The sequence below is a fragment of the Scyliorhinus canicula genome, chromosome 2 (genome assembly GCF_902713615.1).
Source record: "Scyliorhinus canicula chromosome 2, sScyCan1.1, whole genome shotgun sequence".
Classification (NCBI taxonomy): domain Eukaryota; kingdom Metazoa; phylum Chordata; class Chondrichthyes; order Carcharhiniformes; family Scyliorhinidae; genus Scyliorhinus; species Scyliorhinus canicula.
In genome coordinates, this window is record NC_052147.1 from 282,870,117 (window position 1) to 282,886,288 (window position 16,172).

The following is a 16,172-nucleotide window of genomic DNA, read 5'->3' on the forward strand; positions in this document are numbered from 1 at the left end:
GGGTTCACCAGGAAAAATTCACTCACGCCCAGAATCAGCTTGTACCCTGAAAAGGAGGCAAACTTCTTGAGCAGCTTCATTATCTCCCCCACATTGGACAATGGGTCCATGACACCTAGTAACAATTCATCCACATGTAAGGACCCTCCCCCCATGCTCTACCCCCTCTGAGGTCTAACAGATGGAGGGGGGTGGCCAAACTGCCCCAGGTTCTCAAAGAGATTCCCCCACTCAACCCTATCGAACACCTTCTCCGCGTTCATTAAAATAGTCCCCTCGGGTTGAATCCTTAGGGACGGCGACAACACAACATTTAACAATGTTGGGCAGCGCGGTAGTGTAGTGGTTAGCACACTTGCTTCACAGCTCCAGGGTCCCAGGTTCGATTCCCCGCTGGGTCACTGCCTGTGCGGAGTCTTCACGTTCTCCCCGTATGTGCGTGGGTTTCCTCCGGGTGCTCCGGTTTCCTCCCACAGTCCAAAGATGTGCAGGTTAGGTGGATTGGCCATGATAAAGTTCCCTCAGTGTCCAAAATTGCCCTTAGTGTTGGGTGGGGTTACTGGGTTATGGGGATAGGCTGGAGGTGTGGGCTTGGGTGGGGTGCTCTTTCAAAGAGCCAGTGTAGACTCGATGGGCCGAATGGCCTCCTTCTGCGCTGTAAATTCTATGAGAACAATCTCCTGGTATTGGCCAACAACTGGCCAATTGGCCCTTAACCAATCCTCCGTCTGCTCCTCCGAGATCACCCCCGGGAGGCAGAGCTCCAAAGGCGTTGCCAACACCTTAGCCAACAACTTAGCGTCGCTGTTTCACAATGAGATAAGCCGAAACGACCCACATTCCCTGGGATCCGTGTCCTCCTTCAGGATCAAGGAAATCGACGCCTGTGCCAGCGTGGCTGGCAATCCCCCCCCCCCACCCCCCCCCCGGGACACGGATGTTATTATTCTGAGATTCATGGGGTTAGGTTTAGGGTTCCGGAAGCTAATCGATTTCTCCACATCACTCACCTACATCCACCAATGGTCAAAATGGAAAGCTTCATGTCGAAATATTGGAGACACTAAGATGATAGGGGCCCAGAGGTTCCTGATGTTTTACTGTTTTTCAGGTAAAATAGAGAACGATGAACCAATGGATGACGAGGAGACGATCTTGCGGAAGATGAGGCTTTTATCTGACTATTATGATGTTCATCAGGAAATCGGGAGGTGAGTGTCACAGCACAATGGGGTCTTTTTATTTTATTTTTAATCTTTCACGGGATGTGGGCGTCGCTGGTTAGGCCAGCAATAATTGTCCATCCCTAATTGCCCTACATAAGGTGGTGGTGAGCTACCTTCTTGAACCACTGCAGTCCCTGAGGTGTAGGTACACCCACCGTGCTGTTAGGGAGGGAATTGTAGGATTTTGACCCAGCGACAGTGAAGGAACGGATGGCAAGTGACTTAGAGGGGAACCTCCAGGTGGTGGGGTTCCCCATGTGTTTGCTGCCCTTGTCCTTCTAGATGGTAGTGGTTGTGGGTTTGGAAGGTGCTGTCTGAGAAACCTCGGTGAGTTCCTGCAGTGCATCTTGTGGATGGTACACACGGCTGGCACTGTGCGTTGGTGGTGGAGGGAGTGAATGTTTCAGATGGCTCTTAGGGTGTTAGTCAAGCAGGGCTGCTTTGTCCTGGATGGTGTCGAGCTTCTTGAGTGTTGTTGGAGCTGCGCTCATCCAGGCAAGTGAAGAGTATTCCATCACACTCCTGCCTTGTAGATGGTGGACAGGCTTTGGGGAATCAGGAGGTGAGTTACCTGTCGCAGGGATCCCAGCCTCTGACCTGCTGTTGTAGCCACATTATGAGTGACCCTGGCAGAAATCAAACTGACCATCAGTGAGCAGGTTATTGCTGAGTAAGTGCCGATTGATGGTACTGTTATAAGATAATAATAATAATCTTTTATTGTCACCATGTGGAGTTTGCACATTGTCCCAGTGATTGCATGGGTTTCGCTCCCACAAATCCATTGATACGATTCACCTCAACCACTCCCTGGGTAAAGAAGTTTCTCCTGAAATCCCAATTCGATTCATTAGTGACTGTCTGATATTGACACACCCTAATCCACCCCCCCCCCCCCCCCCCCCACATTCTCGCTATGTCTATCTTTCCCTTTCGAGAGAAGCCTCTTCAATGGTTCCTGATAGTTATAACCGTTCAGTTCTTGTGTTCCGCTATTTTCCCCGGCTTTCCTGTTGTGAGAGACAGCTGTGTCGTGTGTTAATTGCAACCCACGCTTTCCTTTTCCCGAAGGGGAGCGTTTTCTTGCGTTAAGAGGGTGACTGAGAAAAGCAGCAAGCTGGACTACGCAGCCAAGTTCATTTCCTTCCGAGCCACTGCACGGGAAGATGCGATCAGGGAGCTGGAGATTCTGTCGCAAATGGACCACGAGAGGTTTGTCTACTTCCATGACGCGTTCGAGAAGAAGAACAGTGTCATCATCGTCATGGAGCTGTATCCTTTCATTCCGCGCTGTTCCGTTAGACCCGATTGGTTATTGCCACCACAGGGGCGGTCTCCTCCTCCTACCTGGTGGAGCGAAGGGTGACCGTGGAAGAATCCTTTGTGGAACGGATGTGGATATTGAAGGGTCCATTTGCTACTGGGTGAAAGAGAGCTCGCCTTTCAGGATCAGCAGATATCTCAAAGTGTTTTACAGTCAATGAAGGGCGTGCGATATGTAGTCAGTGTGGTTATATTGAAATGCAGAAGTTTGCTGAGCAAGGTCCCACAGGCAGCAATGTGACAATGACTCAGATAATCTGATTTGATGATGTTAAGTGAGGAATGAATTACAGGCCGGGATACTGGGCAGAACTCCGCTCCCCACATGGAAAATCATGATCTTTTCCATCCAGGGAGGAGATCGGACAGGCTCTCCGTTTCTCCTGTCTGATCCAAGAGACCACACTTGCCAGGTGCTCAGTGGAAGGGTCAGCACTCTTCTCTCTGGTGGGACTAGCTGGCTGGGAGCTGATAGTGTGCCTAGGCAGACAGGACCATAGCAGCACAGATAGACCACACACTGTCTACAAGATTATAAGTGGCATGGACAGAGTGGATAGTCAGATGCTCTTTCGCAGGGTAGGAGAGTCGGGGACATAGATTTAAAGTGTGCGGGGAAAAGTTTAGAACAGATACGAGGCAGGTTTTTTTACATAGAGTGATAAATATATGGAACGCGCTGCCTGGGGGAGGTGGTGGGAGCAGGTACGATAGCGGCATTTAAGGGACATCTAGACAATATATGAATAGGATGGGAATGGGAGGATACGGACTCTAAGTGCAGACGGGTTTAGTTCAGGCTGGTACCATGGTCAGCGCAGGCCTGGAGGGCCGAAGGGCCTGTTCCTGTGCTGTATTGTTCTTTGTTCTTTGTTAAACTAATTGAAGCAGCCACAGGTTAACAACTGTGGAAAATTGGGGAGATGAACCGCAGCTGCAGGATCCTGAGGTCAGAAACAAAATAGATCGAACTAGAAAATACCGGAGATGTGAACTGAACAACAAAACCACAATCACCCATTTTGTACTGAGTCAACATTAATCCATTGTACAGTGTAGAGGGAGCTTTACTCTGTATCTAACCCCATGCTGTACCTGTCCTGGGAGTGTTTGATGGGGACAGTGTGGAGGGAGCTTTACTCTGTATCTAGCACCGTGCTGTCCCTGTCCTGGGAGCGTTTGATGGGGACAGTGTAGAGGGAGCTTTACTCTGTATCTAACCCCGTGCAGTAACTGTCCTGGGAGTGTTTGATGGGGACAGTGTGGAGGGAGCTTTACTCTGTATCTAACTCCGTGCTGTACCTGTCCTGGGAGTGTTTGATGGGGACAGTGTAGAGGGAGCTTTACTCTGTATCTAACCCTGTGCTGTACCTGTCCTGGGAGTGTTTGATGGGGACAGTGTAGAGGGAGCTTTACTCTGTATCTAACCCTGTGTTGTTCCTGTCCTGGGAGTGTTTGATGGGGACAGTGTAGAGGGAGCTTTACTCTGTATCTAACCCCGTGCTGTACCTGTCCTGGGAGTGTTTGATGGGGACAGTGTAGAGGGAGCTTTACTCTGTATCTAACCCCATGCTGTACCTGTCCTGGGAGTGTTTGATGGGAACAGTGTTAAGGGAGCTTTACTCTGTATCTAACCCCGTGCTGTACCTGTCCTGGGAGTGTTTGATGGGGACAGTGTAGAGGGAGCTTTACTCTGTATCTAACCCCGTGCTGTACCTGTCCTGGGAGTGTTTGATGGGGACAGTGTAGAGGGAGCTTTACTCTGTATCTAACCCCGTGCTGTACCTGTCCTGGGAGTGTTTGATGGGGACAGTGTAGAGGGAGCTTTACTCTGTATCTAACCCCGTGCTGTACCTGTCCTGGGAGTGTTTGATGGGGACAGTGTAGAGGGAGCTTTACTCTGTATCTAACCCTGTGCTGTACCTGTCCTGGGAGTGTTTGATGGGGACAGTGTAGAGGGAGCTTTACTCTGTATCTAACCCCGTGCTGTACCTGTCCTGGGAGTGTTTGATGGGGACAGTGTAGAGTGAGCTTTACTCTGTATCTAACCCCGAGCTGTACCTGTCCTGGGAGTGTTTGATGGGGACAGTGTAGAGGGAGCTTTACTCTGTATCTAACCCCGTGCTGTACCTGTCCTGCGAGTGTTTGATGGGGACAGTGTGGAGGGAGCTTTACTCTGTATCTAACCCCGTGCTGTCCCTGTCCTGGGAGTGTTTGATGGGGACAGTGTAGAGGGAGCTTTACTCTGTACCTAACCCCGTGCTGTACCTGTCCTGGGAGTGTTTGATGGGGACAGTGTAGAGGAAGCTTTACTCTGTATCTAACCCCGTGCTATACCTGCCCTGGGAGTGTTTGATGGGGACAGTGTAGAGGGAGCTTTACTCTGTATCTAACCCCGTGCTGTACCTGTCCTGGGAGTGTTTGATGGGGACAGTGTGGAGGGAGCTTTACTCTGTATCTAACCCCGTGCTGTCCCTGTCCTGGGAGCGTTTGATGGGGACAGTGTAGAGGGAGCTTTACTCTGTATCTAACCCCGTGCAGTAACTGTCCTGGGAGTGTTTGATGGGGACAGTGTGGAGGGAGCTTTACTCTGTATCTAACTCCGTGCTGTACCTGTCCTGGGAGTGTTTGATGGGGACAGTGTAGAGGGAGCTTTACTCTGTATCTAACCCTGTGCTGTACCTGTCCTGGGAGTGTTTGATGGGGACAGTGTAGAGCGAGCTTTACTCTGTATCTAACCCTGTGCTGTTCCTGTCCTGGGAGTGTTTGATGGGGACAGTGTAGAGGGAGCTTTACTCTGTATCTAACCCCGTGCTGTACCTGTCCTGGGAGTGTTTGATGGGGACAGTGTAGAGGGAGCTTTACTCTGTATCTAACCCCATGCTGTACCTGTCCTGGGAGTGTTTGATGGGAACAGTGTTAAGGGAGCTTTACTCTGTATCTAACCCCGTGCTGTACCTGTCCTGGGAGTGTTTGATGGGGACAGTGTAGAGGGAGCTTTACTCTGTATCTAACCCCGTGCTGTACCTGTCCTGGGAGTGTTTGATGGGGACAGTGTAGAGGGAGCTTTACTCTGTATCTAACCCTGTGCTGTACCTGTCCTGGGAGTGTTTGATGGGGACAGTGTAGAGGGAGCTTTACTCTGTATCTAACCCCGTGCTGTACCTGTCCTGGGAGTGTTTGATGGGGACAGTGTAGAGGGAGCTTTACTCTGTATCTAACCCTGTGCTGTACCTGTCCTGGGAGTGTTTGATGGGGACAGTGTAGAGGGAGCTTTACTCTGTATCTAACCCCGTGCTGTACCTGTCCTGGGAGTGTTTGATGGGGACAGTGTAGAGTGAGCTTTACTCTGTAACAAACCCCGTGCTGTACCTGTCCTGGGAGTGTTTGATGGGGACAGTGTAGAGGGAGCTTTATTCTGAATCTAACCCCGTGCTGCACCTGTGCCTTTTGATGAAGGAATTCCCATTCTCTTCCACACCTAGTCCGGGCTGGTTTAGCACAGTGAGCTACACAGCTGGTTTGTAATGCAGAACAAGGCAGCAGCGCGGGTTCAATTCCCGTACCAGCCTCCCCGAACAGGCGCCAGAATGTGGCGACTAGGGGTTTTTCACAGTAACTTCATTGAAGCCTACTTGTGACGATAAGCTGTTATCATTTATGGTTGTCACACGACACTTCAGTCTGTTTCCATAGCTTGTTATTCCCGGAACGGGGCGTGTTTCTCCGACCCGGCAGAGAATCACGGAGATTTGAAATGAAAAATGAAAATGTAAATCGCTTATTGTCACGAGTAGGCTTCAATGAAGTTACTGTGAAAAGCCCCTAGTCGCCACATTCCGGCGCCTGTCCGGGAGGCTGGTACGGGAACCGAACCGTGCTGCTGGCCTGCTTGGTCTGCTTTTAAAAGCCAGCAATTTAGCCTGGCGAGCTAAACCAGCCCCTATGCCAGGGGGCGCCGTGAATCCTACCCAGCCGCTCTGACGCCGGCTGCCAAATTCTTCGGCGCTGGTTTTCGGGCAGGGGCAGAGATCGTGCCAGTCGGGGGCCGTTGGCAGTGCCCCCCCCCCCCCCCCCCCCCCCCCGGCAATTCTCCGGGCCCCGATGGGCCGAGTGGCCACCCGTTTTCGGCGAGCCCCGCCGACGTGGATTAGACAAGGTCCATACCGGCGGGACCTGGCTTGGGGGGCGGGCTGCGGAGTCCTCGGGGGGGGGGGGGGGGGGGGGGTCCAGCCCCAGGGGGAGCCCCCATGGTGGCCTGGCCCGCGATCGGGGCCCACCTATGCCATGGGCCCACGCTCTCCCTCCACGCCGGCCTCTGTTCGGCTCCGCCATGGTCGGCGTGGAGAAGAAACCCCTGCACTTGCGCCGGAAACACACCAGCGGTTTGACGCATGCACCACAACACGCTGCCGGTCCTGCTCTTTCGCCGACTTGCGCCAGCCGGCAGTGGCCCTTCGGTGCCGGTTAGCACGGTGCCAGCCCTTCCAGCGTCGACCCAGCTCCCGGAAATGCAGAGGGTTCCGCAACTTCCAGGGGTCCCGACACCGGAGTGGTTCACGCTGCTCTTTGGCGCCTGTGCGGGCCGCCCCGCCGATTCCGGGAGAACCCCGGCCCAGGTCACTCGTCTGTTGTCAGAGTTTGAGGAGCGCCACTCCACATCAAGCATGGCTGACCAGGGGCGGAATTCTCCGCTCCCGCGCGCCATCGGGAAAGCCGTCGTGAAACCTGGACGAGTCCTCGCACCCTATTCACCCCCCCCCCCCCCCCCCCCCCCCCCAGGGGGCTAGGAGCAGCGCTCCGTAACTCTCGGCCGCCGGGTCTTCACGCTTGTGTCAAGGCGGCGCGCCGAGAATGACACGATGGCGCGTCTAAGTGACGTCAGCCTCACATGCGCAGGTTGGCCGTCTTCCGCTCCGCTGCCCCGCAAGACGTGGTGGCTTGATCTTGCGGGGTGGCGGAGGGGAAAGAGTGCGTCCCTTGGAGACGCCGGCCCGACGATCGGTGGGCACCGATCACGGGCCAGTCCCCTCCCAAGCACGGCCGTGGTGCTCACTCCCCTCTCCCCCACCCCCCCACAAGCCACAAACAAAGCTTTGGCGCTGTGTTCACGACGGCAGCGACCAGGTGTGGTTGCCGCCGGCGCGAACAGGTCGGGAACGTCAGGCCGCTCGGCCCATCCGGGCCGGAGAATCGCCGGTCGGCGTGAAAAACGGCAAGCGGCGATTCTCCGAGCCGGGGGGGGGGGGGGGGGGGGGGGGGGAGAATCACAGGGTGTGCCAGGGCGGCGTGTCGTGAGTCGCCCGTCCCTCCCGCGATTCTCCCACCCGGCATGGGGAGCAGAGAATCGGGCCCCAGGACTTACTCCCGCTCTTACCAACAGCCATTACCAGGGTTGACACTTAACTTGTTTGGCCACATTATGGATCCATCTTCCTCGGCCACCAAGTCCTGGAGTGGATTTGGATTTGGATTTTGTTCATTGTCACGTGTACCGAGGTCCAGTGAAATGTATTTTCCTGCGAGCAGCTCAAACATACCATTCAGTACATGAAAAGAAAAGGAAATAAAAGAAAATACATAATAGGGCAACACAAGGTACACAATGTAACTACATAAACACCGGCATTGGGTGAAGCATACAGGGGTGTAGTGGGACTCGAAGCCGGGGTTTCTGGCTCTGTGGCAGTGGTGACACTCACTGCACAGATCACAGGCGAGAGGAGCCAGCTGGTTAATATATAATAATAATAATCACTTATTGTCACATGTAGGCTTCAATGAAGTTACTGTGAAAAGCCCCTAGTCGCCACATTCCGGCGCCTGTTTGGGGAGGCCGGTATGGGAATTGAACCTGCCCCGCTGGCCTTGTTCTGCATTGCAAGTCAGCTGTTTAGCCCACTGTGCTGAACCAGCCCCTGGAATTTCACCTGGAATAAATCACTGAGTCCATTTCGAGGGAGGGCTGGGTATTGGCGTTCTGTTTTATTTTTGCTTTGACTCTGACGCTAGCTGTGCTCAGGAGGAGCTGTTTGATCGCTTAATCAAGAAAGTCAACATCCTGGAGACTGAGGTGAGTAATTGAGTCACTCCTCCCTCAGCACACGCCTATCTTTGTGAGGGAAGCAGGGTAACCAGCTATCAGAACTACCCCACACAGCATGCAGGCCAACGCTATCGTGTTGCCTTAAATCCCTCAGTGTCAGACACCGCAGACGTGACCCATGGGGCGCTGACCATGAACCGAGCGAGCCGGTTAGGGGGCAGAAGGGAAATTGGGAACAGTGCCAGGTGCCGATCGGCTTCCGATCTAACCAGCCCACTCTCGTTGGTGAGATCCGCATCCCGTCGCCGTGAGAAACCAAACTCGGTCCCATTCACGGGAAGGACCCATATCGAATGGCCGACCATCATCTAACCGGCTCCCCGGCCAGCGGCCACGCGGGCGCCGAGTGCCGAGTCCAAACAAACGTGGACGAGGCGTCCCGACACCGGAGGGTGCTCCCCAGCCATCGGGGGCCATGGGATGGTCACGGATAGGGCAGGGTGGCCCGCAGCCCCCCCCCCCCACCCCCCCACCCCCCCGGAGCGTGAGCACCGTGGTGCTGCCAGGCTGGGACCTTGACACTGTCACCCAGGTAAGGCCAAGATGCCCCAGGTGGCACCGCAAAACCAGGGTGGGCAGTGCCAAGCTGCCTGGGTGGCAGTGCCTGGGTGGCAGTGCCTGGCTGCCAGGGTGGCAGTGCCTGGGTGCCAGGGTGGCAGTGCCAAGCTGCCAGGGTGGCAGTGCCTGGGTGCCAGGGTGGCAGTGCCTGGGTGCCAGGGTGGCAGTGCCAAGCTGCCAGGGTGGCAGTGCCTGGGTGCCAGGGTGGCAGTGCCAAGCTGCCAGGGTGGCAGTGCCTGGGTGGCAGGGTGACACTGACAAGGATCGGGGCCTGATGGGGACGTGCCCATGAAGGGAGGGTGGTATGAAGGGGGGGGGAGGGGGTGCAGGGTGAGTATGAAGGGGCCTTTGAAAGGTTTTGGGGGTGAATGGCGGGGGTGGGGCCCAAAAGGGGGCGTGCGGAAGGCCTGAAAATCGAGGGGCCCTCAGCGACCCCATAGCGGGGTGTCATCACGTGGGGGGGCGACATTCCCCGTGGGTGTGGGGAGGGGGTGGGGGGGGGGGGGAGTGGGGGGATCCCACAGGCCCACTTCGAGGTCAGGGCACCCTTTCAAAATGGGATTTGACCCCACAAACCTTTGGCTGTCCGACTGAGCCGCCCTGAGAGGTAACGATTGACTGAATCCAGTCGGAGTTTGGTTTGAGAACGATCTGTTCACTCTGCGCGCCCGCACAGCCTGGATTGGGGACGGATTGTCACGGGGTATTAACCAAGGCAGCTTCCAATTGGGTTCATTTCATTCATTGGTTTGCTGGGGCTGATATTTGTAGCCTCATTGTCAATGCCCCCAGATAACAAGTTCACGTTCAGAGTCGACAACGTCGCTGTGGGTCTGTAGCCACATATCGCCCCAGACTGAGCGAGGAGCACACATTTCCTTCACTAAAGGATGGCCAGGTGGGATGTGCACGGCAATCCGACAGGGTCCTGCTCACTTTCACTGGAAGCAACTTTCTATGATTAAATTCAGATTCTCAAAGTGCCAAACCCGGGATTTGAACTCCCTGGCGTATTCCATCATTGCACCTGGTCTCGGCAGACCCCGACCGCTCAGTGTTTACAGGTAGATGTACCTGGTCGATGGTGGGACCCCCGTAGCGGAGAGGGGGCTGGGGTGGGTTCGGTACTGGTTTTTCTCACTAGGGACTAACTGTGATCTCCTTTCCCAGCTGAGGTTATACATTCGGCAGATTCTGGAGGGAATCAGTTACCTGCATCAGAATCACATCCTGCACCTGGATATGAAGGTATTCTCAATGTCCTCAAATTAACACAGTGCATTTCCACATTATACACACCCTTAATGTTCACCATAGTTCATCAATTGTGCCACCAATCAGAAATGTTAGAGATTTTATACATCTGTCATTTATATATCCCCCTGTATTCTCCCGTGCCCCCTGCCTCTCCCGCCCCCTGCCTCCCTCCCCCTGCCTCTCTCTCCCCCTGCCTCTCTCCCACCCTCTGCCTCTCCCGCCCCCTGCCTCTCTCCCGCCCCCTGCCTCTCTCCCACCCCCTGCCTCTCTCCCCCTGCCTCTCTCCCTCCCCCTGCCTCTCCCCCACCCCCTGCCTCTCTCCCCGCCCCCTGCCTCTCTCCCACCCCCTGCCTCTCTCCCACCCCTGCCTCTCTCCCACCCCCTGCCTCTCTCCCACCCCCTGCCTCTCCCACCCCCTGCCTCCCTCCCACCCCCTGCCTCTCTCCCACCCCCTGCCTCTCTCCCACCCCCTGCCTCTCCCACCCCTGCCTCTCCCCCACCCCCTGCCTCTCTCCCGCCCCCTGCCTCTCCCACCCCCTGCCTCTCCCACCCCCTGTCTCTCTCTCTCTCCCGCCCCCTGCCTCTCTCCCGCCCCCGCCTCTCTTTCTCCCCCTGCCTCTCTCCCGCCCCCTGCCTCTCTCCCGCCCCCTGCCTCTCTCCCACCCCCTGCCTCTCTCCCACCCCTGCCTCTCTCCCACCCCCTGCCTCTCTCCCACCCCCTGCCTCTCCCACCCCCTGCCTCTCTCCCACCCCCTGCCTCTCTCCCACCCCCTGCCTCTCTCCCACCCCCTGCCTCTCCCACCCCCTGCCTCTCCCCCACCCCCTGCCTCTCTCCCGCCCCCTGCCTCTCCCACCCCCTGCCTCTCCCACCCCCTGTCTCTCTCTCTCTCCCGCCCCCTGCCTCTCTCCCGCCCCCTGCCTCTCTCTCTCCCCCTGCCTCTCTCCCGCCCCCTGCCTCTCTCCCGCCCCCTGCCTCTCTCTCCCCCTGCCTCTCTCTTCCCTGCCTCTCCCACCCCCTGCCTCTCGCCCGCCCCCTGCCTCTCTCTCGCCCCCTGCCTCTCTCCCGCCCCCTGCCTCTCTCCCGCCCCCTGCCTCTCTCTCCCCCTGCCTCTCTCCCCCTGCCTCTCTCTCCCCCTGCCTCTCTCCTGCCCCCTGCCTTTCTCTCCCCCTGCCTCTCTCTCCCCCTCCCTCTCTCCCACCCCCCTGCCTCTCACCCGCCCCTGCCTTTCTCTCCCTCTGCCTCTCTCCCCCTGCCTCTCTCCCGCCCCCTGCCTCTCTCCCGCCCCCTTCCTCTCTCCTGCCCCCTGCCTATTTCCTGTCCCTGCAGTGATATGCATTAACAAGTGTCTGTGTAAATATGTATAGCCTCCGACCAGTAGGTGTCAGGCATGGGGGATGTCTTGATGAAAAACCATCGTGATCATTTGTGTTTGTATTAGTTCCAGTTTGATAGCATTAGTTTCCTACCCAAAGTTTATTATACTGTAATAAAATTACAGTCTTGAGCGAGATGTTCTTTCGTATGCCGACTCTGTAATTGTCTCTGTACAAGAACATAACCTGGTACCAGGAGTGGTCAAAATCAGGGACGGGATTCTCCGACTCCCCGCCGGGCCGGAGAATCGCCCAGGGGGGCGGCGTGAAACCCGCCCTGCCGCCCCGGCGCCGGCTGCCAAACTCTCCAGCGCCGTTTTTTTGGCAGGGACGGGAATCGCGCCGCGCCGGTTGGGGGCCATTGGCGGCGGCCCACCCCGGTGATTCTCCGCTCCGCGATGGGCCAGACGGCCGCCCGTTTTTGTCCAGCCCCGCCGCCGTGGATTAGACCAGGTCCATACCGGCTGGACATGGCTTTGCGGGCGGCCTGCGGTGTCCTCGGGCGGAGGGGGGGAGGGGGCGCGGGGGGATCTGGCCACGGGGGAGTCCCCACGATCGGGGCTCTCCGATCTGTGGGCGAGCCTGTGTCGTGGGGGCACTCTTTCCCACCGTCCGGGCGGCCGAAGTGGTTCACGCCACTCTTTGACACCGGTCCGCCTCGCCCGCCGGCTCCCGGAGAATCCCGCCCCGGAAGTGTGAAGATTTAATGGTCACTGTTTTAAATTATGGTGGATCGGTGCTGCGAGGAAAACGTGGAATGTCGACGGTAGCAAACTCGTCAAAAACAAATCTCGTAAAACGCATCACCAGAAGAAGATGGATAGTTTAAAAACTCCAGAACAACTTCCGGTAATGTAGATTGGTAGCCGGTAATCAGTAATGTTGATGGCAATTGGTGCGCATTTAAACAACAGTTTACACTGTATGTAGCAGCTCGAGGATTGCAGGCACAGCCAGATGTGAGAAAGATAGCGTTGTTGCTGACGCTAACTGGCCCCAGTGATTGAGATTTAATTCACCTTTGTATATGAACAAGAGGCCGATAGTAAAAACTTTGACGCCGTCATAAAAACTTTGGTGAGAATTGCACGCTGAAAAATAATGAAACTTATGAACGATATATATTTAGTACACGCACGCAGAAGACGTGCAAGTCCTTTGATAGCTTTCTTACCAACCTCAAGTTAAAAGCACTTTGCAACTTTAAAATCCTCAATGATTCATGATCAAATTGTCTTTGGAGTAAATGGTGACAAGGTGCGTGAACGTCTCTTACAGGAGAATGAGCTTCAGTTAGAAGACGCGATTAAGAATTGCCACGCTAGTGAAGTAGCTGCGCAACATATCAGCACATTCAATGCACAAAGTTTTGCCGCTAAACTTGGGAGCAATGCCGATGCCATAGACGTTGGGATGCATTTGAAAATAAAACATGGGGCGGATTCTCCGACCCCCCGCCGGGTCGGAGAATCGCCGGGGGCCGGCGTCAATCCCGCCCCCACAGTGTCCCGAATTCTCTGCCACCAGGCCGGCGTCAATCCCGTGCCCCACGGCGATTCTCCGGCCCGCGATGGGCCGAAGTCCCGCCGCTGACTAGCATATCCCGCCGGCATGGATTAAACCACCTACCTTACCGGCAGGATTGGCGGCGCGGGCGGGCGCCGGGGTCCTAGGGGGGTCACAAGGCGATCTGACCCCGGGGGGGGGGGTTGCCCCCACGGTGGCCTGGCCCGCAATCGGGGCCCACCGATCGGCGGGCGGGCCTGTGCCGTGGGGGCACTCTTTTTCTTCCACCTTCACCATTGCGGAGGCGGAAGAGACCCCCTCCCCTGCGCATGCGCCGGTATGACGTCAGTAGCCGCTGACGCTCCGGCGCGTGCGCGGACTTACGCTGGCTGGCGAAGTTCTTTCGGCCCCAGCTGGTGTGGCGCCAAAGGCCGTTCATGCCAGCCGGCGGAGTGGGAACCAGTCCGGCGCAGGCCTAGCCCCTCAAGGTGAGGCAATGTCTACCGTGTGGTAAAATTTGCACAAAATTCAAGGGAAAAAAATCATTTTGCGAAACAATAAATATTTCACAATCAAAAAGGTTCAAGCTGGGAAGTCAATTAACACAGTTGATGACATTAATTTGGAAGGCACATTTTTTGTTGATGCAATCTGGGATGAAGACAGGCCGAACACAGCCTAAAAGAATAAAACGTTGCCGAAAAGTACAAAAAGTGATGAAAATGATACTGGAATAGTGACAAATGGCCAGTTTCTTTGTGGATAAATCGATTGCTTATCGCTGCGAAGTTAGATACAGGAGCAAGAGCAAACCTTATCAGCAGCAGTGATAGCAAGACTGTGCAATTAACAGAAGGAATATTGAATGAACCAGTTTTGTTGAAGGACTCGAATGATCAGAAAATGGACACATTTGGAACTCGTGAATTGGATGTGCAAGTCAAAAATAAAGTACGCAATTAAAATTCTCGATAGTAACTGAAGATCGTGAGCGGTTGCTGGGTTGTGAAGCACTGGAGCTGGTGAGAAGAGTGAATCGCACAGACTGTGCACTGAGCACACGTGGTGGACCAGTGGAGTCCATTGCGCAGGCTTTTCCAGAGTTTCCAGGGTTTTGGTGTTTTCCCTTTCACTAACAAGATTCAATTAAAAAAGGATGCTCAAGCGGTGATACATGCTCCGGGAAGAGATCCAGCATCATTACGCGACTGCCTAAAGGCAGAATTAGTCGGGATGACCACCTGGGCGTTATACAAAAGACTGAAGAGCCGACAGATTGGAACAACTCGATGGTGAATGTAAAATAAAAAGAAACAGTGATCTTCGAATGTGTATGGATCCCAAAGCTAATATAAAAAGCCACACTTGGAGTACAGTGTTCAATTCTGGTCGCCACACTACCAGAAGGATGTGGAGGCTTTAGAGAGGGTGAAGAAGAGATTTACCAGGATGTTGCCTGGTATGGAGGGCATCAGCTATGAGGAGAGGTTGAATAAACTCGGTTTTTTCTCACTGGAACGACGGAGGTTGAGGGGCGACCTGATAGAGGTCTACAAAATTATGAGGGGCAGAGACAGGGTGGAGAGTCAGAGACTTTTCCCCAGGGTAGAGGGGTCAATTACTAGGGGGCATAGGTTTGAGGTGCGAGGGGCAAGGTTTAGAGGAGATGTACGAGGAAAGTGTTTTACACAGAGGGTAGTGGGTGCCTGGAACTCGCTGCCGGAGGAGGTGGTGGAAGCAGGGACGATAGTGACATTTAAGGGGCATCTTGACAAATACATGGATAGGATGGGAATAGAGGGATAGGGACCCCGGAAGTGTAGAAGATTGTAGTTTAGTCGGGCAGCATGGTCGGCACGGGCTTGGAGGGCCGAAGGGCCTGTTCCTGTGCTGTACTTTTCTTTGTTCTTTGTTCTATCTGATACCTAACAGAGAGGGGATCACAAGGTAGATGTCTGGTACGGAATATTTCAGCAAACTTGAAGCTTCGCAAGGATTCTGGCAGCTCGAGCTAGGTGAAGAAAGTACAAAGTGTTGTAGGCTCAATGCTCCGTTTGGCAGATATTGCTTTCTTCATATGCCCTTTGGCATAATCTTAGCATCAGTAATATTTCACAGAGCGATGGAACATATTGTTGAAGGCATTCAGGGTGTTTGAGTATACGTCGATGACATCATAATTTGCGGTTCCATCCAAGAGGAACACAATAACAGGCTAATTAGGGGTGTTATGGGCCAGGGTTTAGAGAACCCCAAAGTGTATCATGGAGTTCACCTGACCCACAACGTTTAATAGATTGTGGTATGGGGAGCACACGGCCCACTCTACAGGTGTGGTACCGCAGAAATGGAAAAGTAATTTTAAAGCAAAACAATGTTTATTCTATGAACTCAAGTTAACCTTTTTAAAACATACAGTGAACATCTTAGTAACCATCAATTCAAATACAACCCCCATAGAATACAACACTAAGTAATCCTTTAACCTTTCCTTTTAACATCCATACGACTTAAAAATAAAACCTTAAACAGAAGCACATCAGGTTAAAGTCACGACTGAAAACATTTATAATTCTGGTTGAGGGGCTGGTTTAGCTCACTGGGCTAAATCGCTGGCTTTTAAAGCAGGCCAGCAGCACGGTTCGATTCCCGTACCAGCCTCCCCAAGCAGGCGCCGCAATGTGGCGACTAGGGGCTTTTCACAGTAACTTCATTTAAGCCTACTTGTGACAATAAGCGATTTTCATATATTTTTTTCAATTCACCAAATAATCAAGAGATAGTCTTTTGATGACAGAGAGAACAGCAGTACACCTGCTTGG

General features: G+C 54.4%; 1 protein-coding gene across 1 annotated transcript in view; it reads left to right on the forward strand.

The window, feature by feature from the left end:
- spega (striated muscle enriched protein kinase a) overlaps nt 1-16,172 on the forward strand; it is a 462,850-nt gene that overhangs the window by 342,648 nt on the left and 104,030 nt on the right. Inside the window, exons 17-20 of the mRNA XM_038790314.1 lie at nt 1,112-1,211; nt 2,298-2,498; nt 8,562-8,622; nt 10,384-10,461. Of these exons, the coding sequence (XP_038646242.1) occupies nt 1,112-1,211; nt 2,298-2,498; nt 8,562-8,622; nt 10,384-10,461 (440 nt within the window). The remainder of the gene's footprint in view (nt 1-1,111; nt 1,212-2,297; nt 2,499-8,561; nt 8,623-10,383; nt 10,462-16,172) is intronic.